This window comes from Pelmatolapia mariae, linkage group LG15 (assembly GCF_036321145.2).
Source record: "Pelmatolapia mariae isolate MD_Pm_ZW linkage group LG15, Pm_UMD_F_2, whole genome shotgun sequence".
Taxonomy (NCBI): Eukaryota; Metazoa; Chordata; class Actinopteri; order Cichliformes; family Cichlidae; genus Pelmatolapia; species Pelmatolapia mariae.
In genome coordinates this window covers 37,651,520-37,678,190 of record NC_086240.1, presented here as the reverse complement: position 1 = coordinate 37,678,190, position 26,671 = coordinate 37,651,520, and the positions used below count along the sequence as shown (strand labels likewise).

At 41.3% G+C, this 26,671-nt stretch overlaps 1 protein-coding gene across 3 annotated transcripts in view; it reads left to right on the top strand.

The window, feature by feature from the left end:
• The window catches only part of tsc22d2 (TSC22 domain family 2), a 29,873-nt gene extending 7,386 nt beyond the window's left edge, over positions 1–22,487 (top strand). Inside the window, exons 2-5 of one of the 3 annotated variants that reach the window (XM_063495863.1) lie at positions 9,909–9,980; positions 11,624–11,641; positions 21,522–21,573; positions 21,899–22,487. In XM_063495863.1, the coding sequence (XP_063351933.1) occupies positions 9,909–9,980; positions 11,624–11,641; positions 21,522–21,573; positions 21,899–22,189 (433 nt within the window). In that variant the 3' untranslated portion in view covers positions 22,190–22,487. The remainder of the gene's footprint in view (positions 1–9,908; positions 9,981–11,623; positions 11,642–21,521; positions 21,574–21,898) is intronic. The other 2 variants (XM_063495864.1, XM_063495865.1) reach the window with 2 other exon arrangements.
• Positions 22,488–26,671: the final 4,184 nt, after the last annotated feature.

The window sequence follows — 26,671 nt, the reverse complement described above, 5'->3', positions numbered from 1 at the left end:
AGTTTGTACTTCCTACATGTGACTTATGTGTAATGTTCCAGTCCATGTTAGCGATGTCACTAGAAGCAATACTTCTGCTGTACCATTCGATACCTAAATTCTGAAAACGCAGTGTTATTTGTTTTTTATTTGGGAACTGTTGACAGCGAACATACAGAGGCAGTGAGGGGCAGCATATGGCTACACGTGTTAAAGTCTAGCCTTATCATGCTGTAAGAAGAAGATGCAAACCCACAAGCGAAGGAAAAACTACATGTGGAAGACGTACACTGGTGCAGCCTGATACTGAAAAAGCAAAAAAGCTGGATTGAATGTTGGCAACAATGAACTGATCCATGGTTTGATCCATTCAGTCCTGTAGTGTTGTGTGTTGACTGTGCGTTCTAGCTTAGCTGCTAGCAGCAAAACTAAGCTTAGCGATGTGGCTGCAGGTTGGAGATATTTCACAGCTACAACACTCACATATTCTGTTTGTGTGTTCGCAAAAGTGTTTTTCTTAGCTACAAACGCTGAAAGTGAATCGACATGATGAGAAAGACTTCACCACAGCGATGCTTTCTCTCAACGCTTGTTTAACCTTGGTGTATTTGGTCAGAAGACTTATATGATTGTATTTAACAGTTGTTGGGAAGTTTTTAGTAACATAACGAATTCTCCCCAATTCGATTAAATGACACTTTACTCCAGCTGTTTGGCAGCTCCTGTTCATTTTAAAACAATTTTCATTTAATTCACACAATCCTCACAGTTAGGATTACAGCTTATTAATTTAAAACTGGTATCGGATTGGTATCTGTAGATGCCCACACCCAAGGTATTGGATTGGATTGGAAAATGCTGGATCGTTGCATCTCTGCTTAGTAATGCGTGCAGAAGGTTGGCTGACCTGTTGCTGGCTGTGAATTTACCTGATATTACACGTGCTATTTGCACATCGGTGCAGGTGGATACCATGTGGACTTTTCACCAGTCAACTTATTAGTGCAACAGCATTTGATTTCCCGATCAAACTCCGTCAGTGAAAAGCTTGTCACGTGTACAATTGTTATGTAGCAGATGATAAAACGCTTACCAGCGGTCTCTGTGATTACCAGGAAACTGTATCATGGTTTGTTTTCTTGAGGTTTCTTTATTTAAAGTCTAAATGTAGTTTTGTTTTTTCTCTTCGCGACTGCTAGTGCTTTCAGTTTTAGGAAGTGAGTTTAGGCTAAGGGCCAAGAAAATCCTTTTTCCACTTTCACTGGCCGGTTCAGACCAAAATTGCATGCAACTCGGTGACCATTAGGGCACTTTTGCATGTTTAAAATGGTACCCTTTTTGACGACTGTGGCGCTTCAGAGTCTTCTTCCTCAGAAGTCACCTTACTTATTTCCGACTTTGTTATCTCCATCTGTTGGGTTACGGTAAAGTAAGATATTCTGATACAAAATAGAGGAAGTGAAAGAGAGAAAAGCTTGTCAAAGTTTATTCGTGGACTGTTTCTTTGCAAGTGTCAGATGCTACGATTTTAGGGCAACTGGGCAGAACTGGTCACACAACCAAGTTTCACTTTCTTATTCTCCTTTTGATTAGTTCTTAAAAAAAATGCTTAAAATGAGAAATCAAAAGAGGGCAGAAGGAGAACGAGCTTGTAATGGGGAAGGGCAGGAAGAACGAGAACATTCAAATAATTTGGGGTTAATGCAGTGGAGAGGTGATTCAGCAGTTCTGGGATAATGTCTTTTTGTGGTTCAAGGCTTTCAAGGCTGACCGCAGATCAGAGCTGTTCACGAATAGAAGCCAGTCGGCTGCAAGTCTGTGGGATATAAAAGTCTTCTGCTCAGCAACAAGCAGTTGCTTTAGAAAATGCGGAGCTGTGTGTCGAGCCATTCAGTCTTCTCAGAGAGAGAAGCAATGGTTGAACAACGAGGTTTTAGAGCCTCGGGCCCCGCAGAGCCCAAGATGTCTACATAGTGAGTAATGAGGATGTGTGGAAAGCATGGCAGGCAGCTGCATTTGAGTCATCCATCCTCTCAGAGCTCTCGCCTGCTTTCAGTGGGTTTAGTCTGGCTCACTGGTGCCTGTGACTCTTCACTGTTTTCTGGTCCTCCTTCTCTGTGTGTGTTGCAGTATGGCAGCGTGGGACTGACTGAAAGAGTGAAGTTCAGACTTTAGGACGGTGCTCATGTTTGGCTGCCTCCATGATTGTCCTTTGCAATAACCAATCACTGCCAATTTTTTTTCCCTCTCCTTAAGTCCATCTTCTTCCCATTGAGGTATCTCAAGTGTGTAGCTATGCAGTTAGACAAATCAGTTTAAAATCTGCACCTCATTTGACCTGGACAATTTTGGCAAAGAAAATAAAACACGTTACAGTGGCTTCCTTTATTTTTTTGCATTTTTTCCCCCTCAAAAACACAGTTTGATCAGGTCATGTGGGTGCAGCACTGCAGTCAGTTTTGAATGATTTAGTCACAAGTTCTCTACAAGTAAGGAAGACGAGCACAACCTGCTCGAAAGGTCAGCCGAGATCATATTTCTTTTGCAAGATGAATCTTGCATCCATTTCTGTCATCAACTGAGAAACGTGCAAATTCTGTAAGAACTTCCGTTTCCTTTCATACTTTGATGTGCACTTTCATATTCAGTGGCCCGCTTCCTCTGCCGTCTTCCTCCTTTTCCTTTTCTCAAGTTGAGTTTGTCTCGAGTGTCTCCTCTTGTCTGCACTAATGCCGCAGTTTAAGTTTGCCCCTAACACCGAAACACCTTCTCTTATGTCTTACAATGAGCAGACTTCTGCAAGGAAACGGACGTGAGTCATTGTGGCTGGGTAGTCTGATAACCATACAGTCGCTCATTCAAACCAACATCTGAACAGATGGCACCTTGGCTTATCGCTGCATCAGGATGGATTTGTCATAAGTGCCTAAACTCGTTGTCTTCACTTAGGGAGCCTTTGCAGATTTATATCCCGGCTTCTAAGAAATAACTTCCTCTAATTATCTTCAAGTATCTGCGGGTGTAGCTCAATGAAATATTTATTCTTTTCATAACGCTTTGAACCTGTTGCATCATCCCCTTATGAATCAGACTTGATTTCTTCAGGGGGGAAAAATGCAGAAATTTGTAGAAGCACTAATCACGCCCATGTTGTTTTTTTCCCCCCTTTTATACTCTTTAATTGCGAGCACTAATACTTTGTCGTTTTTCTTTCTTTTTTGAAAAACATTAATCAGTGTGAGACAAGTTGACCTCTCGGACATCACCGTGGTGAGATGGGATGACTGGTTCCTTCTGAGCTTTCACACCGTCGTGCCTTTCTACTTTACGTCTGAGTCAGCCTCTATGTTTAACATGTTAAAATATTTCACCCACATTCTTATCAGCTGCTGCAGAGATGTGAAACATGAACACAGCTGACATAGTGCTGCGCTTTAAGAATCCATATTTATAGTTTCTGCACTTAAGGGCTAATCATCCTTAAAAAAGCACTGTTGTTTTCTGTGCACCACTCATCCAATTCATCACTTTGCCACCCCCCTTGCTCTAGCTCAGAGTGAGGTCAGCCAAAAAAACTCAGTACCAAACAATGGAAAATATTCAGCTACCACTTCCCGTGTTGTCAGTAGAGTGTACCACATGAAGCAAGGCAGCAGTTAAGGCCAGGAAGGGTAGTGCGTTGGGATTTTATTGCTGAACTAGTTGCTGCGAGAGACCACGAGAAGCACTGAAGGGTAGTTGTTTGATAGGTCCTGCTCTCTGCAGTCTGAAAAAGTAGCTTATAATGAGCACTGGCACAGTGGCAGGGTGATCTGAAAGCTCTCTGTGTTGCAGTGCAGTCTGCAACAATTAAGTCTGTTTTTTTTCATCCAGCTTGCCAGGCATTGTGAATTGCAAAAGTGCTTTTTAATGTAACTGACTTTTCACTAACAAACATGATAACGTTGCACTATATTTGACATCATTGCAAAGAAGTAAAATGAACCTTTGCATTGCACACTCCCTGTAGGAGATAAAGATCTATATCAGGTTGAGTTTACCTCAGGGCAGTAAGTGAAATGCCCACGAGACACACCCAGTGTGTGGTATTTTAAAGGAGTTGGCTGTGATTTGTCACAGGAATCTGCTACTGCTTCATCTGCACGAGGGTATGAATGCACAGACAGCTGGGACGGTCTTGAAGAAAAGGCCTTAAATCAAAGCAGCTGCACTTGCATTGGAAGTTGCTGCGTATGAGTTATTTATTTATTTATTTATTTATTTTGGGAAACAATAAAGGGAGTCAACTGCTCCCAACCCAGCTTTTATAGTCACTAAACCCCAACGCCTCCACTGTTTTAGCTAACAAAATATATGATTGTGTATTACCATCTTGAATCAATTCATTTTGTAAAGCTTGTCCTCCCTGCAAGTACATGTCCTTCATGCTTCTTGTCAGATAACTGCTTTCCTGCTTGACCTCAGAGTTACGTGTGAGTGACAGGCCACTGTTGGTACAGAACAGCTGACAAGTCGAGACAGAAACAGAGCTGATGGCCAATGTGGCAGAGTTCAGTAGGCCAGTGTCATGCTTCAGGAACCGATTCTACACTTTATTTAACCGGCAACGTCAGTGAACACGAACACAGCAAAGTGAAATTGAGCAGAAATGGTGGCTTTGTAGCTCCAGGCTGAAGCTATCGGTTGCCACCCAACTGAATAAGCCACCACAGATTGTGAATTAGACTGACTCATCGGTGCTCATGGTAACAATTATGTGTAACTCGAGCAGAAATTAACACCCAGTGCTTACGAGAATGCTCATATCAGCGTGACATATTTTCACTAGCTTTTCTCTGACTTTTACATGTTTGCTTTGCTGAGGTGTGTTGCTGCCTGTTTTAACATTGCTAAAACCTGAGCTGTGATGTTGTTTATTGAGGTTTTTCTAAGTTGAGCCACACATGCCTCCCTTTCTGTAGCCTCCCATAAGAGAGTGGGCGGGGTTGTGCCGTCACTGCTGGGATTTTGTCGGCTACGACCGCGGGCTCGACCCCATGAAAAGGGTTACATCCCCATTGGCCGATGAGCCGTTTGCGCTCACCGTGTTATGAGGAAAAATTCTTCCAACTGCTCGGTTCGCCGTCCAGTTTCCAGTATATTTGGCCCACCATCAGGTCACACCCACACAAATTTAGTTTTTGGTGACCATAAATGGGGAGATGGCGCTCCAGAGGTGGGCTCAAAGAAAAATAAGTAGCATTTCAAAACCCAGTTTGGAATCCCAAGTTAGGTTTATAGACTCTGGTTTTGTCCCTAAATTTGTATTATTTTTTTTTTTAAAGTTATTTAAGAAAAAAATACATTATTAAAATAAAAAATTACGAGGCATTCATGTTTTCCTGTCACACCAGAGATTATGATTATGTCGCTGAAGTTAACAGAACACGTAATGTATACTGTTCTCAGAATGTTATCATTACCAAAGTATCTAAAGTCATAAATGGTGGTTACTGCTCCAAATGGTTCTTGCGTGTTTGATTTGGCAGGTCCTTTTTTCCACATGTGATAAATGGCTGTGACAGCGACCCTCCTTTATTGACAAAAGCACCGGCTGTTAAATCCCTTGTCAAGCATACATCATGAGACCAGGGAACAGTCTCTCAGATGTGACAGTATGGTGACTTTATGTCAGACTGCACAGCCAACAGGAGGCATCTTTTTTTGGTAATCTTTTTGTAGAGTATTTTCTTTATTGCAGTAGACAGTTTATGGTGCTTTTGTTCAGTGTACCTGACAGTACAATGGGACATAAGGTGTTCCTGCTCCAAAGAATTGTAAGGAAAAACCTAAAATAATGACATTTTTATTGTATTATAAAATGGATACATCATTCTTTCTTTACTGTTTGCCTAGGTTTATGTAAAATGTACAAGTTAATAAGGACAGGTGAAGTATACGTTTTTTTTTCCCCCAACTGGCAGCAGTCAGTTGGTGTTTCTGTGACCTGATTAAGTTCGTCATTTATGTTCACTGTTTTGAGTCAGGTAAATAAATCCAGGACAACCTGTACTTTGACAGCATGGATCAGAAATTACCTCTCCTTAAATCTCAGGGACTGTGATACTCTTCGAGGAGTCACGCAAGCAGTTGCTCGAGCTGGAGGCACTCTATGGCTTTTCACAACAGCTAATGCAGGAACAATGAGTAAACTGTAACTCTGATCGACAGAGAGTCAGATTAAGATCAAGTGTAGTCATGTGCACTTGTGATAAGTGACTTCTAAATTGATGCCTTAAGGCTGCGCAAGAGTCTCTTCATGTTTTCTAACCGATGTCCCCAGCAGCTGAAGGTCAAATGGGCAAGAAGCTGTTTTCAGTGCTCTTTAATATTCACCTTCAGCAGCAATGCAAGTGGCAGCAGGTGAAGTAAAGTACAAAAATGTCATTAATTTTTGATTATTCTGCGAATTGCCAAAAGATAAATTGAATTGTGAACTATGTTTCGTAAAGCCGAAAGTGACTTATTCATAGAAAACTCCTTTTAGATACACCAGAACAATTCACTGTTACTTGGTCATTTACATGACTAATACCAGCTTCAGTTCCTTACATTAACTTTCAGTTTACTTGTCAAATGGAGCTCAGCGACAGCAACATGTATCCATTCTGCATGTGTGACTGTGACTTCAAGCACAAGAAGATTCTTTAAGGTTAAGAGAATAAAGCTGCAAGCAGTCTTTGTTTCTTCTGCAGCAGTGCTGTGATGTTAACAGTGGACTGCATCACTGCTTTGGTTGTTTTTTGATTGTCACACACACAAACTGTGATGTCACCTCTGCCCCGAACCAACACCATACTCCGTATCAGTCAGCGGGCTGCAAAAATTGAGGTGCACAACTGACTGAAAGAAAACTGAACCATTCATGATGGCGGCAACGGCAAACCAAAACTAAGAGGAAACGACAAATATAAAACTAGGTAATGATTCGATGCCTCCAACTAGGGCTGGGCAATATAGCCTAAAATCCATATTGCGGTAAAATTTGAAGCATGTGCGGTAACGATATATATTGCAATATATTTTTTTCTTCTGTATAACATATTTTCCACACTAATAAGGCGCACTTGAAATCCTTTAATTTTAATGTTGGAGCATTACGGCTGCCGTAGTCAGGAGCCTCACGGAGTAATCTGGGTTCAAAACTCCTCCGTTTGCAGCCTCTGCGATGCTTTCGACCAAAACAGGTGCAGCTTGATGACACCATCATCATGCACTATCCCGGTAGAGGGGTATAGTCAAAACCTCTACCGCTGGCCAAATTCATATCGTTTCTACCATATACTGTTTATACCTCCCACCCCTACCTCTAACGTGCATGTCTAATACAGCGCTCCCCAACCTTTTTTGCGCCACGGACCGGTTTATGCCCGACAATATTTTCACGGACCGGCCTTTAAGGTGTTGCGGATAAATAGAACAAAATAAAACTAGTACCGGTACCGAAAAAAATAAGATTTATTCATAACACACGTGAAAAGACCCAGGAAAACCGAGTTAACGATAAAAACGATAACAAAATAACGCTGAAAACCGATAAAAACCCTGAAAACCATACATTTCACACCTGAGCCTCAACTCTCGCGGCCCGGTATCAAACAACTCACGGACCGGTACCGGTCTGAGGCCCGGGGGTTGGGGACCGCTGGTCTAATAAATAAAATGGCAAATTCTTTATGTAAAACAATAAAAAAAACATTTTACACTTTACTGGAGGCACTGTGGCAAATTTACAAATGGACAGCTTTATATTCTCATCCAATAATTAAAATTTTTCAGTTTCTTAAGCTCTTAATATGCTCTGCTTCACTGTGAGGCTTCAGTCAAGGGTGTAACGTGGCTGTCACAACATCTAACTAAACCTGAAATGTGAAATTAAACTGAGTTTGAAAAAGGAGGAGAATTCGGCATCAGGGAGAAATCCCAGAGAAACAAATAAAATGTTTGACACAGACTGGATTCATATACCAGTATATACACATGTTGCCATTGGTGTTGTTCAGTCTCGGTGCTTCCTCTATTTTGTGATAAAGGCTCCTTTTAAACTGTCACAAACTTAAATTATGACAAACTGTTGCTTTGGTGTCTCATCTCTGAGCTGGATTACCTTCTCTCTGTGGGTGAGGCTCCTGACTACCATATCTACCTCACCTGCGCTTCTTTACTATTGTTCCTTTTTAGGGGGAACAGAAGTGCTATGTTCACACACCATCTCCCACCAGTTGCTGACATTGCGGAGCCTTGTAACTGGTGTACATTTTCTTTCACTTTTACTTGCTCTTCCTCCCACAAAGGCGAGTGCCAAGTAGTCTAAAGTAGACCTGCTTTATTGAGAGAGGACCTAAAACGTAGCTTGCTAGCCTTCTGCCCACTTTAAAAGAAAACAAACAAAGTCTGTTTATTTCCTTCAAATGAGATCTAAAACACAGAGTGATTGCAAAGGCAAACAAAGTCTCTATAGTCCTGTGCACTGTAATATAGTGTGTGCTATGAGAAACCAACCTTTTGCTCAGGGTAATGCTGAGAGGTGTGTGGTGGCACGGTGGTTCCATATTTCCTAATAACTGCTTTTTTTTCCCCCTTATTTTTCCCCTCTTTCTCTACTTCCTTGATTTTTGAATGACTCCCCTTCACTCATCTTCTCTTCATACCTGGCGGCCCTCTTCTTTCACACAATGACCTCATTTTGCATGCAAAATTTTCCCCATCCTAATAAAACCAGGTATTTTGGCTCTGTCAGAGTTGATGTGACAGCTGCTGTCATGAAGTGTGTTGTTTGGGAGCTCTATAAACTGACAGTGTCTAAATACCGAAGCAGAGATGCAGAAAACTTGGGTATACTGAGCTGCTGTTGGCTGGGAGTGGCACATATAAATCTATCAAGGGTTCGCATATGAAAACTCAGTGGTAGATCAGGCTCGACAGTCACCAGTACAGTATACATTAGTGGATGGTTAACCCCACTCTTCTAGTTTTGGAACTGAATTCCTAAGCCACGCCTGATTTTGTTTTTAGGTCCTCCAGGGTGTTGTATATATTTAAACTGTGTAGTTTGTGATTTTGGTCGACCACCCCTGCAGACACTGTAGGAGGCGGCTCCATAGAAAGTTTTATATTGAAGATGCAGACGTGGCATATTAACCAGCACGAACCTTACAATAATTTTTTTTCTCCCAATTTGTAGTCTCGTCTGTCCAGGATATTTTTTTTTTATTTTTATTTTTTTTAGAAATAGTGCTGATTATAGTAAGACAGTTTCTCAGACATGGATTAAAGCTAGTCCTCAACTACAAAAACATTCAATGATCTCCAATGGAAACAAGTTTCAGTCTAAGACTATGCTTAATCCTGTCTGGGGAAATGAGCCACAAAGTTTGGAGTGGACATGTCAAAGCTTTAAGTTGGCTGTTCATACAAATGACATGATTCTTGTTTTCTACCTCAGTACCCTGCAGACTTACCTTTAGCCTCCTTGACTCACTGCTCAAACCCAAAAAGGGAAAGACCATCTCTGAATCGAGGAGGGAACCTAATCTCTCACCATCTTACAATCATGTGATTGCAGCCATTCCCCAACTCTCTGTGAATAGTACTCGTGGCCATTGATCAATGGTCATGACAATTTTCAAATTAATGATCATGAAACTGATCTCACAGCCCTTTGTTAATCAGTGATTCTAGTTTCAGTCATTATGCAGATTTACTGTTTATAAGTTGGGAACTACAGTCAGCTGAGACTGAAGAAGTCACTCGGATGACTGACAAAATGTTTCTCTCCTCAGTTTTGCCTCATTGTGGTTCAAGTTCTTGCTCTACTTCCTCAATATGCACATTTCTGTTTTTTCACTCATGCTTCTACTTTCTTTTTTCCCTTCCTAATTAAAATGCAGGAACCCGTCCACTGCTTTCTACCAGGCTTTCCGGCCTAGCCGATTACGAGGGTCAAAGCCCATCAACGATAGGTATGAGCTCGGGTGTTTTAACTTGTGTGTGGCCTTGACTTGGCTGGCTGGCTTAACCGGACCCTGTACCCCTTTCACCTTGTGCACCCTAAAGGAAAATGTCCATCTTCAGCAGCCTGTAATCTATGTATGGAGTCCTGAAGTAATTAATTGATTTTACTAATTTCAGTGTGAGCATCTGTCACAAATTTCCAGAAACAATTGAAGGATGATTTATGTCAGCGGTGGAGGAACGCTGGGCCTCAAGGGCCGGTGTCCTGCTGCTTCTAGATGTGTCCTTTATCCAACACAGCTGATTTAAATGGCTGAACTACCTCCTCAATATGTCTTGACGTTCTCCAGAGTCCTGGTAATGAACTAATCATTTGATTCAGGTGTGCTGACCCAGGCTAAGCTCTAAAACCTGCAGGACACCGGCCCTTGAGACCTGGAGTTCCCCACCCCTGATTCATATAGTTTACAAGTGACTACAGCTGTACTTTAAATTTATTGTAGAAAAAGATGACCTGTTCTGGATAAGATTTTATTTCCTTTTCTGATAGATGTAGCTATGGATCTATTTCTAAATATACTTATATTATTTAAACAGCAAGTTTTCAGCCAGAATTTAAACCAAAGAATAATTGGCTCCTTATGTGTCGCACAGATTTTATCTGTGAGAGGAAAAGACCGAATGTATCGAATGATTACCAGATTATTAAAGAAGTCCAGACTTTTCTCCTTTATTGAAATAAAGAAACATCACTTTGGGACTCATTACTGAATTAAACGGCTGGTCAAACTGGACATTTCAGCAGGTGTGAGTGTGTACAGCACGCAGAAAGCATGGCAGTGGAAGAAGCACTAGAGCTGATCTGGCAGCGTTTCACATCTCTGTGACACTCAGCGTATCTGTGGCCTGCCAGTCACGAGGATCTGGGGCTCAGGTTTCCCTTGTCCCTACGATGTGTGGAGCTAAGTGCTGAAGAGGTTTAGTACTCAGTATTGCAGATCCAAATGTAATAACATGACCAATGTTTTGGTAAGCCTGTCATTGGTATGATCAGATGAGAAGTTGGTGATTTTAAAAGTGTTTTTAAGCTTAAGCTTAATTCTCAACTTTTAAAAGCTCATCCTTAAAAAAGGAGTCCATGTCAGAGCTGTGGCATTGTGCTTGTTACTAACATGCCTTGGCTTTCAGCTGATTTATATTAACCCATAATGGATGGGATAATGTGTACATTTGAGAACTATTTTTTAGTTTAAAAAAAAAAAAAAAAAGTCTTAAATCCACTGTTCCAGCTCCAACAAATGTCTCTTCAGGGAAAGCTCGATTTTTCTTGTTACCTTTCATAGACTACAAAGATGACAGAAATTGCCAGAGTAATCAAAAATAACTTTGACAGGTTTAATAAAAGAAGAGACGATATCTTTAATTCAAAAACGCTACACAAAGGTAGCTGTCCTCATGTTGACTCAAACAAAAACATTGTAACATTTAATTATTTAAATATCTTAAATGTTACTAGATTAGACATTTGTGTATACATTTCTTGAGTGTGGCCAGATCCATTTATTTGATTCTTTTATAAAATGCGTACTACTGGCGATCATTTAATTAATTTATTTTTTTTCTTCATTATTCCCATTGTACCACCACCAAGACAAGAGCTGAAGCACAGGTATGTGCTCTTTTCAGAGATTACAGTAAAACTCCCAAGCTGAATTTTAGGAAATTGCATAACTATGGATTTGCTTTGAGTTGCTAATGAAATCAATCAATCAATAAATGCTGTAATCATCATATTGTATGTATATATCTGTATGCTTACTTTGCATGAACACTGTCACACACACAGCGATTATTAACATCTATGTTTTTAAAAAAACATTTTCTCCAATTCCTTGGATTTTAGGATATATATTACGTTCATTTCATCGTCTCCCTGTGAATGTGATGCTAACTTATCCGTTTCACTCTGGGCTAAATACGGGATGAACAATTTAAAAAAGCCTGGTGTTTGCTAGTATGCGTAACACATTTGAAAATCTTGCTTTATTTAGAATTCAGGCTTCATTTTCTGTGCTTAATGATTTATTTTTTTATAAGCTATTTGTTTCGTTGCATAGGTACCTGTCAATAATGCAGACAAATGAATGGCACTTGTTGTGACTTGGGAATCCGTGGTTTGCATTTACCATAAACACTTTCCGTTCCCATGTGCTCTCATGGAAGCTGCCAACAGATACCGGCAAACAAACTTTGAAGTTGAGGTGTATTTATCGTTTAAGTCCTTAAACATGCGGTTGACTTGTTATGTCATGAAGTGACGTGCAGAAAATTCTGGGGAGTCTTGGGAAGAAGCAAGAAAATAAAGATGACTTAATAATGCCATATATTAACATATTTATCCTGTGATATATATGTGACAGAATGACTTAAGAAGTAGAGTTTACAATTATTGAGCTTTAAATGATTCTTGTTTCAAAATGTCATTCTTGGGGACATTGACTAAAATTGCATATATCATCAAGGGTTGGTGGATTTTTGGTGTAGTTTATCAATGCTTGTGACTTTAAACCTCTGTTGCCAAGTGACAGTAAGTGGTGGAGGGATTAGCAACCAATCAGACATTGTGTGTGATATACTGCATTAAGCATGAGATCGTCCATATGACCTAAATAAGGGTCCTTGTTTACTTAACAACAGTAGCAGTTGAGCAACAGTGCGTCGTCACAGCTGGCAAAAGACTCTGTGCTTCTGTTTGTTCCTCATCCAGCTCGGCTTTGCCTCTGGGCTCTGAGAGTAACAGTGCAGCTTTATTCAGAACTTTTCAACTAACCGCAGGTAAACCTGAGGGAGACGCCTCATTCCACCTCCCTTTGTCCCGAGCCAGCTCTCCTGCAAGGTCGGACTTGTTGGAAATGAAGAGGGGAATTGCGCACAAACAGTTTGAGGGCCCTTTAAAGCATTCCTCAAAATGAGTGGGTTTGTGAAAAATGTAAAACCTCAGTTGGGCGCAGTGCCCGCTCATCTTCTCACTTTTAGACAAGTTTCTGCTTCGCTTTTGGGATCAAAACGTATCGATGCCAAATCTTCTGCTGCTCTATCAGCAATGCGGAGCTTGTAGCTTTACAACCCAAATTAGTTTTAAAACCACAGGTTGCTGAAAGCCTTTTTGGACACCTGTGGAAAAATGCTGCATTAGAAATTTTTGCTTGTGAATAAAATAAAACGCGCAAATGTTATTTTAATTTTGAAAACACAAAACTCGAAGGCACACATTATAGCTTTTTCTTTCTCTCTCTCTCTCTCTTTTTTTTTTTTTTTACATCAGGATACCGATTTAATTTTGGAAGGTTTGGTAAACTGAACAGAATTTCTAATATGGACCCATAAAAACTGGCAGTGAATTTGTACTTCATATTTGTATAATTGTACTACAAATGTGCATTCATGTGTAACTTTTTTTCTCTCTTTGACATTCAATTCAGTTCAATTTTATTTATATAGCGCCAAATCACAACGTCGCCTCACAGCGCTTTATATTGTAATGTAGACCCTACAATAATACATACAGAGGAAAAAAAACCCAACAATCATATGACCCCCTATGAGCAGCACTTTGGTGACAGTGGGAAGGAAAAACTCCCTTTTAACAGGAAGAAACCTCCGGCAGAACCAGGCTCAGGGAGGGGCGGGGCCATCTGCTGCGACCGGTTGGGGTGAGAGAAGGAAGACAGGATGAAGACATGCTGTGGAAGAGAGACAGAGATTAATAACAAGTGATTCAGCAGAGAGGTCTATTAACACATGTCGTCTAAGACATTCAGTCTTAGATTTCCCATGCAGTGATTTATGTATTTTTTCAGTTTTCTAACTGCTAATAAGAAGTATAACCACAGGATGCAGAGTTGTTTCTGAACATCATTTCACGAACTCAAAGTCTCACTGGTCTGTAGTTGATCCCCTACAACTCTGCTTTAGTCTTTGCTTGTTAAAAACTCTGCACATACATTTATTTTTTAACCTAACAAGATTACAACTTGAACTCTGCTTTTGTAAACATAGCAGGAAAGCGATCTGTTGTCTGTGTTGAATGGATTTATTATAAGGCTGTGATTAGTCCCACGTAACCCACAGGAAGCAACCCTTTTACAGTCCTCTGTCCACAAAGATCAACTTGGTGATTATGGATAATAAAGAATAGACAGATTTATATTTGGTCAGAGAACACCTGATTGGTGGCCTCAGGCCCAGCCAAGGCTCAGCCAGTGGGGAGTTATTTAAACCAGATCAGATTTGTTAGCACTGTTTATGACTCAGAAACGAGCAGTCATTATTGGGGAGAGGAGCAAAGTTTAACTCTTGCACATCAGAGTTAAACTTTGCACATCAGCACTTCTGATGTGCTGATTGGACAACACTGTCATGGTAAACTTCTTTACCAATTTAGCTGCAGTTGTCTTCAAAATAAACTGTCACGATTTATTGCACCTTTGTTATTTCTTGGACTTACCTCAGATTGTAAATGCCAAAAGCCTGGGGGGCGGGTCTTATCCTCATCAGATCCATCCCAATACATTTGCAGTGTCTTATCTGTTAAGGAAGTACAGTTATTTTTAAAAAATTTAAAGATTACCCAACAGCTGTGTGGGAGCCAGGACAGGATTGTACGTGCACAGAGCGCTGATCTCATATGTGACACCTTTTTTTAGATTCATGGAGAATTTGATGGATGGCAGTCATATCCATGAAAGATCTTAAAGCTTGCATAACACACCACTTGTCACAAAGATTGTACTGTTTTAGTGGCAGCATTTTCATTCTGGCTACTTTATCTTTGGAAGCTGCTGACATTTGATCTGTTTTTATCCAGAAAGGGTTTGCTGAGCACACACAGGCCTTTCCAACATCGTGTCTCCTAGAGCTCGGACAGTTAAAGACATTCACACTTAGTTATATATCAGGGTATCTCCTATAGCCACCGACTGACCATTAAATTACCAGCTGAACCACCATGAGGTCAGACCGATATATGATTTACAGTAGGCGATGGACATTGGCAGTTATTGGTCAGAAAACACTAAAAATGGCTGTTTTATTTTGTGTCATATTTTGTCTGACCAAATCTGCAAAGTCACCAAATTAAAAGCCAGTATCCTGTTTTTTGAGGAGGAGATTAATTTTTGTCTTTGCTAGTGTTAATCATTTATTTAAAGCACAGGGGTTTAGTTGGTGTTAAGTAGTCAGATTGTCTTGTGGTTGCTTTTAAAATGCAATGTTTAGAACATTAAACATCAGTGTTTCACAAAAGTCCCCTTGAAGTGCCACTGATAAAGGCACTGACATGTGTATTAGGGGTAATTAGACTGTACTACCTAACGACATTAGTCTGACCCACACCCTTCGCTTCAGAGAGTAAACCCAAATGAAGCTGAGTCCTTGATCCTGTGATAAATGCTCTCCTGAATACAGAGGCCCGTTAACACTGAGGTGCTGGGATTTCTCCATTAAAGCCTCAGGAACAAAACTATTACGTATGCACATTCCAGCGGGGGTCTTAATCCAGATTGAGACAAACAAGTGGCGAAGCTCAAATCTCTCAGGCGTTGAAAAAGTGTAATTTGATCTTGCAGCACATTGTGTTTAGGTAATTATGGTCAGAGGACCCTTGAGCTGCATTCTCACTGTTTGCATATGGGTTTTGATGGATTTCTGTAGGAGCTGTAGAGGTCGAGCACAGTCGCCATTAACAAACAACCCTGCTGGTTAATTTTTTTAGCCTCTTTTTAAATCTTTTTAAAACTCACACTTTCTAGTGGATTTCACAGTACTCTACTGTTTTAGGACACCTGAGACGTTTGGAACTTCTGCTGGTCCATTTGCTTCTTACCGCCTGCCCCTTTTCCTGCAGCAACGCAAAACGTCAGCTTCACTAGCAGTAGTTAGTTGTAGATGGGGAACAGATTGCAGATGTTGCTTTGGTGAGCTTGTTCCCTAAACCAGCAGCTTTTGTCTAGTTGAATTGTGGCCTACGTGTACGCGACTGGTCTCTTGATATGTTTTCATGCTTGTTGACTGTGCTATGAAAAAAAGAGGCCTTCTGTGGACTGCTTAAATTAACAGTTAACGGACGAAGTTCATCTGCCGTCTGAAGAATTCAGATTTTATCCTCGCTTTATAAGCCCCCGAGGGACTTGACTGCTTCTCATGCTCCCCCGTCATCCGGTTTTGTTTACCAAGATGTCTGCTGGAGCTGTCCATGTGGTGGAAGGACGGGCCGGTTCCCTTCCAGTCACATCGCGTATGTTAGACGAGGAGCTGTTTGTGCAGCAGTGTAGCGATATTGCGCAACAGATGAGGTTGCAGTGGGACAACTCCTCCGGCCTGTTTACGAGGAAGCTCGTGGCAGCAGACACGCCCACTTGTGACTTTGATTTAGTGTTGGAGAAATAAAACTTCCCCGTGGTCTCTCTTATTTTGTTTAGACTCCATTGTGTCAATATGGACCACCCCTTATATAGACATGCTCCCAACAATACAGCATCCAAATATGCGCCATGTTCACAGACTCGTATTAACATACTTGTCGCATCCTGCGATTGTCACAGTTGTTTGAAGCTTTGCAGTCCATGGAAGGCAGAAGAAGTTTGTCGAGATTGTTTTCTTTGGGGATTATTTTAGTTCAGTATGCAAATATATGTGCTTGCAGGAAAAATAAACTGCAGTAAACCACAAGAATTCCTTGTGGGGTGTGTAACCTGTTTCTCCCCTTTTTAGTATTCCAGTTTCAGGTAATTTTAATGAAAAGCATTGAGGCTTCACACACACATTAGAAGGTAAATTGTGCTCTTCCTGATAACTGATTTCAATATAGAAAATTTTGACTAACGAGTTTCTAATTGCAGTTTTGCTAGTGAATAAAATGTTTTATTTGTGTGACAGGACATAATCTGAAACTGTTTCTTCAGCTTCACATATGTGAGGATTTGATTGATTTATTAGGCTGATGCGATCAGAAACTGAAAATCTAAATAAATCTAAAAGTTTGAAAAAGATAACAATCTGAAATTGTAATGACTTTTCTTTATTTCACCCCTTATTTTTAAGTAAAAAGAGAATAATCTGAAATATTATAGATTTATCTGTTATGAAACAAAGCCTTTAAATCTAAGTATATATGATCAAAAGAAACTAGAACCCATGTCCACGCATCAAATCCAGCTATAGAGACATATTTCTAAAGAAATCTGTTCATGTCGGCAGACATTGCATTGACTGAAATCCAAGTTTCCTCTTCTTTTCGTTTTTCTGTTTTTAGTACTTGTTTCTGTGGAAAAACTGGATATGATCTGATTGATTTAAGCAGATGGGTAAACATGAGGGGCTCACAGGTCTGCTGCCGAGAACGCCCTGTTGCAAAAATACTGGTTTCTTTGTTTTCAGAGTGAGTGATCGTTTAGTTAAGCAGAGTGTTGTGGAGCCTGCTTGGTTGTTTGCTGGGTCATGCGGCACTTTTGACCCTTTTCAGACAGATAAATAGAGAATTGGTCCCCTGTAGCTCCGATGGAGCAAAAACATGCTTTGTTTTTTATTTTAAAATTAATTTTACAGCTGCGTCATGATTAAACATAAACTTCAAGCTGATTTGTGCCATAATAATGAAGTCATAGCTAAACTGCTGTCTTCCTGAAGCTGCTGAACTTTTGAATCGCAGCTAATCGGGGGCCTCTGCTGACGCCAACTGGCACAGCGGCCGAACTACACCCTCCTGTCTTTTCAAACAAGCGGCCGGCTGCAGCCAGCGTTTGGGAACGAGAGCCACAGTGAGTTGTCAGCGAGCACACTCATCTGTTGTTGCAGCCCCCACCCTCCAGCTATTGTTTTGAAATATGATCGTTGAGGGGGGTTATTACTGTAAGACAAAGGTCTAATTTATTCAGCTGCCTTCCCCCACAGAGAGTGTTTATGTGCTTTGGGACGGGGACCAGTGCTGGTGCATTTGTGACCCTAATGGAGAACACATTGAAGTTCTGGTGCTGTAAAACAGTGTGTGATGATTTAGGGAGTTTGTTTTGCTCCTGCACGTGTCTGCTGTGATATACATGGATCCAGGTGGAGGATGGGTACACCGTGCAGTGTGAGAGGAGATTGGCTCGGTGTCAAAAGGGAGGCACGCGTGGTAGAAACTCTGCAGCCAGCCCTGGTGGCTGTGACACAGATGTCTGGGTTTGAATGCACTGGCCTCGGGGCCGGAGGTGGCCAGAACTGGAATGTGCTGCCTAGTGGTCCCGGAGACTTTGTTTGGGGGTGGTGAGTACATTTGTACTCTGCTGCAGTCTGCGGGGAAGGCCCGTGTTGAGGTTAACACAGCCAGTGGTCCTTATGTAAACCACCACATGTCTTCTTCCTTGAATAAAATATACAGTGTACTTTGTTTTCCTTGAACATGGAATGACAACAACCTGTTTCTTCCTTTCTAGCTTTTTCTTTAACTCTTCAAGTACAGATTGCAAAGCCAAGCTTTTCTTCTTTTTTTTTTTCTTGTTTTTAATTCAACCTGCATGCCTCTTGTCTTTTGCTATTGATAAAAACACATTCCAGCCAAAGCTCGTGGACATATCTCTTTCACTGTCCCAGATGTGGAAGTGCTCAGTTCAAAGGGAGGAATGTGTTCTGTTGCTGCTGCCGTCATCTATCGACTTTAAAATCACATATCTGAATGAGATTTGTGCTGGAATGCAACTCATTTACCTCACCGTCATTACACAAGTACATCTCTGACATCCGTCCATCCCTTTGCTTCCGCTTGTCCAATTCAGGATTACGGGCAGTGGAGACGCTTGAGCCTCTCCCAGCAGTCAAAAGAGCCGGAATGTGGGGGTACACCCTGGTTGCCATTCTTATCGCAGACATCTCTGACTAATCTCAGACGTTTAGTTAAACCATTTTAGGTGCTTGGTAAACCACTGAGTGAGTGGAAAAATAAGCGGGCAGTTTGAAGTCATCTCATGTTTTAATCTTGGTGTTTTTACTGGAAATGACAGAGGAGGAAGGGACTGCTTTGGTAATGTAATTAGCCGAAAAGGACATGAATTTATTCCTGTGATGTTTTAATGCACAGTCTTAATGTGATCAATAAAACCACAAAATTAAACTGTTGTTTACTTCTCCTTGTTGTATGCACATTTTAAATATCAAACTCCCCAAAGTTTGCCTCAAGATTTCAAGGAAAGACAGAATAAACGTGGAGAAACAGGCCTGCAGAAGCCTTGTAATGGTGCAGATGGAGTTTAAGGCACTAACACAAGATATAGGTTACATACAGAGCTGTGCCTCTCCTTGAATTAAAGCTGAGCCTTTAAATATGTTCCCGTGTGCCTCTGGAGTGGCTGTTCCGCACGTACGTTTCGGCTCTGAATAATGTAACTTGTGAAAGAAGCTTCTCGGAGTAAATGAATGGTGAGAGGAGGGAGGAGGCGGCGAAGGCTGAACTCCGCCTCACCATGTGACCAAGCAGTGGTTTTAAGAAACCGTCAGCCTCCACTCAAACAGGACAGTTTGTTGTGTTTGTTACTCAGTAAGAAACGTGTAGCCGCGAGAAAACTTCAGGAACCATGCGCTGCAAAATGAGCTACAGCCTGCCCTGCTCGCCGGGAACATCCCCGCCACATTCAGGGCGTTTGGTGGCCTACAGAGCGCGATGCGTCAGGTAAACACCTTTAAAAGCTGTTTCTGGGTCTGGGTCTTATTTTACGCGTGCATATAGAGACCGCGTTTGGGGTTTTTACGGCATCTTTGCGTTACTAACTGAAAACATTTACATACTTTCATCCTTTTTTAAAAACTCTTATTTACGAACTGCAGACATTTGGCTCCTTGTCAGTGTTTTTACACGTGCTTTGAGCGTTGCTCGGTGGCCATTTGCGCTCATTTTGTCCCCCGCGTAGTTTGAGGTGTTTTGCCAGCAGTTGTTCCGAGTGTTGACCACTCTCTTCCCGAACATGTGGCATCAGTTTGATCTGTGTTTATACTACGTGTCCCCCCCACGAGATGCCCACGGAGCCATACACTACGTGCGCTCCAGGGTGTAAATGATGGATAGACTGGTACCAGGCTGATGTTAGCGCAATGTGCGATTTCCATGTTCTTTTTTTTTTAATTTTTATTTTTTTATCTAATTACGTTTAAAAAAAGATGTAAACATAACGTAACAAATATTTTTTCTTAACTTAAGCTCCTTACAACCCCCAACCTCGGTACACAATAATTGCGTCTGTATTTAATTCAAAGGAAACTGTTTCACATCTACTTTTATCTTGTATAATTATACATTCTTATAACGTTAGCCAATTTTTTAACATCGTGGAAGCTCTAAAAAATAATAATTAGAGGCAGTCTGCACATTGTGTTCCGTCTGCTGCTCCAGTTCCCAGTCAGAGCGCCGTCCAGCGGCTCCAGAACACATCGACTGCTTTTGTTTTCGCTCCACAGTGGAGCACGGCGGTGATCGTTCAAAAACAAAAGCGCTTTTTGTGGAGGAGGTTAAAAGGCAAACGGTGAAAAGTCGGCGTCGTTTGGTTTCATGAGGATTTGTAGCACGGACTCGTAAGTTAATCGTCGTGTTTTAATTAAACTCTTAATCGTCGCTTCCTGGTGGAGAAATGGTGAGATGTAAAATACAGGGTTGAGCTGCTCTGAGGCCACATCAAGATGTTTTTATAACGATGTAAGAGGCAGAGAGGAGCTAAGTGGGTGCTTGGTATTTTATGCAGATATAATTTAGAAAAGAGAGCGTGCACTGATGATGTAAACTGATTACCGATGGCAGGACCAGTACTAGGCTGAACATGTTTTGCACAACTGACCAGACTCCCTGTCTGCCATGCATAGATGCTATCTGTCCTGGATATATGTGCAGATAGTTGCATTTTGATTTAGCTGTTATAACAAGTGGAACTTTGTCTTGGTTTCTATGGGTTGGTGCTATGCTCTGATTCACTGGTGGCACATTTGAAAGTAGAGTCGGACAGCTGTTTATACTGAACAGATAGTGTGAGCGATGAAAGCCAACATACATCAGTATGGAAAGTTTTTGGAAAGTTTCACTTAATGCAGGCATGTAGAGCAAAGGCTTCAAGTCCGGGTTATAAAGCTGTTGCTGAAACAGAGTTTGGTGTGTATAACAAGACATGTCTTCACCTTCCACCTCAATCTTTCCCGTGCTTCTGGTCTCTGAAAACGGCATCACGTTTGTAGCATGCCGTCTTGCATTTTTGCGTTTCCAAATATGGACCCTCTGCCAGTTTGTGTTAAACACAATGGAAAATTCACTAAAAATAGTACATGTTTTGTTTTTGTTTTTTCCTGGTCTAATCTCATTCTCTAGAAGCTAATCTGCATGAGTGAAAACGCTCGAGGGTTTGTTTTGATTCACCTGAGCGATGCAAGTGAAATCTCAAGTTGTGGGGGAGCCAATTTTGGCACTTGGAGAATGTAAAATGTACGATGGGCATAAGCAAAATTGATATCTAAACTTCCTCCTCTTCCGTCCACAGTGCATCGGGAGCCAGCGTCGTTGCCATCGATAACAAGATTGAGCAGGCAATGGTGAGTTTTTCCGCATATTTAAGTCATATCAGATTGAATCCTGTGATATGGATTCCTTGCCAGTCTGTACAATGACACGTTTCACAATAACTTTTACCTTGCTGATGTTAAGATAAGTGCTTGAAAGAGGATGAACGTGAAACGTCTTGTAGAAGGAAACAGAGAGGAAAAATGAGCCTCAAATCTGCCCAAGCATTTGGCTTCTGTGCTGCTGGTCCCTTTTGATTGACAGGGGATTTGTTAAAAAGCAGCTGCAGCAGTGACGCCTTGGTACAAAGACCACTGTTATTTTTGTGTGCTAATTATAGTTTGTCCTCCCTGTCAGGATCTGGTGAAGAGTCACCTGATGTACGCCGTTCGTGAGGAGGTGGAGGTGCTGAAGGAGCAGATCAAGGAGCTGTACGAGAGAAACTCTATGCTGGAGCGCGAGAACGCTGTGCTGAAGTCACTGGCCAACTCGGAGCAGCTCAGCCATCTGACCACTCAGCTCACCCATGGCAGCAGATCGCCGCCGCTGCAGCAGCAACACCCGCTCGTCACAAACAGCACCCCCTCTCTGGTTCACCACGAGGGAAGCCAGAGCGTCCCTCATCAGCCCGACATCACCTCAGCGTGATTCCCTCTTTATAAACTGTCAGAAACACACGTCCCACGGACAGGAGTCTGTTAGCAAAGACAACAACTAACTACTACCGTCCCCTTAACCCCAAACAGCAAATGGACTCGGCTCTGTGTTCAAAGTGCTCCGCTTGAGGACAAATCAACAAAGCAACATCTGTGTTTGTCACTCAGAGCCGTGTTTCAGCGTGTGCTGATGTCATCAGGCCTTCACGTTATTTAAGACATTTACCATCCTGTGCAAAGTCTTATTCGGGCTTTGTGTTTGGCCGCAACAGAGCTGAAAAAGGAGAAGATGGGGGGGCAAATGGGTGGGGGGTGAGGGGGAGCAGGGCAGCAAGTGTGCATTTAAAAAAAAAAAAAAAAACCAGCAACTGCATGTTGATGTTGTGTAGGGGATGGCGGGGGTCAGAGGGCACAGAGAGCTGGATTTGTTGGGGCAACAAATGGGGGAAGACAGCAGCGTGTACCTGCGAGGGACCAGAGGGGTGACGTGGATCCTTGGAAACATCCAGCAGGGGCTGACCTCCCAGTGTCTGCACCCAACGTCACTGCAGGGCTGGAAGAGGCCAAGAGTGCAGAGAGGGTGGTTTGGAGGATACATCCTTCCTGAGCGCAAGAGGACGCCGCCGGCAGGCGGCTCAGCTCGAGCGGATCGAGCCGACAGCCTCGGCTTGTTATATGCTGCATCGAAAAAGCTTGTGTTGTTCTCAGAGCCACCATACGTTTGACATGAATCATAATAAATTTTCATTAGTTCAGTTTTAGTATTTGCGTTTATTTATTTCAGGGCTGCTATTTTCATAATGTAAATGAACAATGTCATGGAGATGCTTATTAAAAAAACAAAAAAGAAACCTTTTTTTTCTTTTTGGTCTTTTGGTATTTTAGAATCTGTCGGGTGTTAAATTTGATAGATTCTTGCAACTCGTAGTTCTCAACAGGTAGGCAATAAGTTTCCAAAAAATAGACTTTTTTTGGCCTCTTCATGAAATAGTGCTAACACTAAAGCTGCGCTTACATTAGATGAAATCCAGGTTGAATGTATATTTTGTAAAGTGTAAAGTATTAAGAGCATGGGCAGTTTGTACGGGAGAACACCTGTTGTTTAAGATAAATAATATGTGATGGGATGTTTTGATAAAGAAAACTGTTGATTAACTTTTTTCTAGACTTTCTTCGTCAAAACGAAAATGAATTTGCTGGGTTTGGCTTTGGGAGGGATGAAAAGCTGTGAAAATTGTTTGACCTACTTTATAACCAAAGACACAAAGCTGTGTAAGTCTTTCTTTTCCTTTTTTTTTTTTTTTTTTTAAACTGCGCACTTATATATATTTTTTTCTACTCTCTCCTTCCTTGTTCTTCTTTGTCGCCATTTTGCATATTCTGCGTGATCTGTTATCAAACCACTTTGGTACCTCATGGTTTTTATCCAGAACTCTTGTTTTTCTGTTGAATGAAAATCTGAAGGTTTCCGAGAGAGAAAATGGATAGGAGGTTGGAGTAAGTAGCTGATGGTGTGAGTTAGAAGAAGAAGAATGGAAGGAAAAGTCTTGTGCATGAGGCGAGAAAAGGAGCAGTCTTTGTTTTCATCTAAATGCTGTTAAATTTCATATGCATAGAGAAGGGTTTGTTACATTGCAGATTTTGACGAATGCACCATTTAATTGTAATGCACAACAGTTTGCTTACAGTGAAAAAAACACAAAAACTAAACAGCAATACTCACAGCAAAACAAAACAATCCAAACTATTAAACATTTCTCACTTTCAAGCTGGAACTCAGTCAGCTGTGTATGAGCATATTATGGGATGTCCTGTCTGTAATTGCATCTTTTGTGCCTCCTCTGCCGACGCTTGCTGTCAGCAGGCGATCGGCATCTTTCTCTGTGGCTTAGAACCAAGTTGCTTGGTAATTGTACAATCAGTCATCTTTCTTTTCTTTTTTCTTTTTTGGCAAATGGGCTTCTCTTTTTTTCTGTTCTTTCATTTGAAGGAGATACCGTGTACATGCCAAATGTACTGTATGAAAGTGATCACTGAGCCTTGGAGAAAATATCTTAATGATGCCCTTGTAATGTGCTGTTCAGACAATTTTAGTTTTCAGTCAACGACAACAACAAAAAAAGATAATAAATTACTGTTTTATTATGAGAATGTCTTCATGTGTCTTTATTCTTCCTTTACATATCCCCGTGTGTTGCGAAAGTGTCATCCTTCCAGCATTACCAAGATTTTTTTTCTTGTAAGCAGCAAAATTACAAAATAAAATTAGTCACATCCTGTGATTTCACCTTAAACCATATACTTACTTTTTTTTCTTTTGCCTAAATCTGGCTTTTTGTCTCCCAGAGTGTCAAACAGGCAAATAAACAATATTGTAAAATGAAAAAGTTGCTGTAGGTTACAGGGGTCCTGCATGGGAACAAATACAGAAGTGAAGTCGATGATGGCAGAAAAACGGGTCAACCTGAGAGTTGGCTCGTTAACGTTTAGTAATTGTGTGTGAGGTGGTTTTGTTTGAAGAGGACCAGAAAACATTTGTGACTTCAATTTTCCTGTGAAATGAAAATAATATAACATAAACATGACAAACTACATTCACTGGCCACTTCATTAGGTACACCAATAAACTTTATATGGGTGAAAAGTTACACAAAAAGAAAAAGGGATCTGGAGAGTCAGATATACACACAAAGCACTACTACTGACAAGTACTTGCATGCTAACCTGGCACCGCGCTGCAGTTATATAACACTTACCACACACACTGGAATGCCACATCCCTTCATCCCCCCGAGGTTTGCCTCCTAGGAGACTTATCAACAATACAATTACAAACCTCTACTGCTAGAATTCTCTGCACTACTATTGCCAAGATCTTGTGTATGTATAAAACCTGTCATTATTGGATGATCTCTATCTATGTGTTAGTAATGAATTAATAATACTGTATTATAATGATACTGATTAATTGAATACCTTATTTACTCTCCGTTCACAGTAGCTGGAGCTTGAGTTCAAGGATTTGGTCAACTTGAAGAGTGGGCTGCTTTGGAGGGGCTCCAGATCACTTTCATCATCAATCCTGTGAGCAACACAGAATTCAGTTTAATATTATCGACAGCCTGCTTATGGGCTCATCTGGGTCTTCGGGACTGTTAAAGAGGGTCAGGTCTAGGGTGGACTCAGCTCTGTGGCAGCGAACATGTCTCTAAATTGACGTGTCCCATTGAAGGACAGTAACACAGAGGAGAATTTACACTCCATGAATCATAAAACAGAATTGCTGTTGACCTGGGTAACCTCTTCCAGCAAAGCTACCCTCTGTGTATAGTCTGTGAGTCGGCTCGCCATCATTGCAGTGCTGCTGACTTGGGGACTGCTAGTTATTCCATATATTCTTCCCCAATATCTTTCTTAATTTTACTATTCTTTTTCTTCCTAATTCAATATTGTTATTACAAATATTATTATTTTATCTTCCCCTCCCTTTTCCCCAGACTGATATGAGGAGCCTCACGCTCACCACTTAGCATCGCTGCCAAATTCGTCAGCAGTGTCTTATCATGTTGGTGTCTAATCATGAGGACATGGTTGAGAGGACTTGCTTAAGCTCTAACTGAGCACCAGAATGAGGAAGAAAGGCGATTTAAATGACTTTGAATGTGGCATGGTTGCTGGGAAAAGACAGGTTAGATTGAATGCATCAGAAACTAATCTGGGTTTTCCCACACAACCATCTCTGAAGAATTAAAAAAACAAACAAACTGAAAATAAGTAAGCAGCAGCTCTCTGGGTGAGAATGACTTGTTGATACCTGAGGTCAGGGGAGAATGACCAGACTGCTTCAAGCTGATAGGAAGGCAGTGGTAACTGAGATAACCACTTGTAGGAACAAAGGTATGCAGAGGAGCATCTTAGAACACACATATTTGAAGCAGATGAGCCACAGCAGCAGAAGACCACACCGGGTGGCCCTCCAGTCAGCTTTGAACAGGAAAGCCAGACTACAGTTTGCATGGACTCCTCCAATGGTGGATTGAAAATAGTTGGCAAGTGACAAGTCATGATTTCTGCAGCAACATTTGGATGGTATGGCCAGAATTTGGCATCAGCCACAATGAAAGCATGGATCCATCCCACCTCATACCACTAGCTCAGGCTGGTGTAATGAATATGTGCTTGACATATTTTGCTTCCACCACCTTTGAATCTAGACCACGAAGAATTAAGTCCATCCCGAAGGCAAAAGGGAGTCTAGCAAGACGTACATAGCAAAGTGACTGATGAATGATTGTAATCAAAATAATTCACAATGAAAACAAAGCTCTGACCAAAAATAGCTGTTTACATGTGTAACGAAGCATGCAGCCTACTATGACCTCATTATATCGCCGTAACAATCATCTGTCCTCTTCCAAAATTCCTCACAGACTGATAGAGCTCTGAGGAAAAACATATCTCATTCTGAGGAATT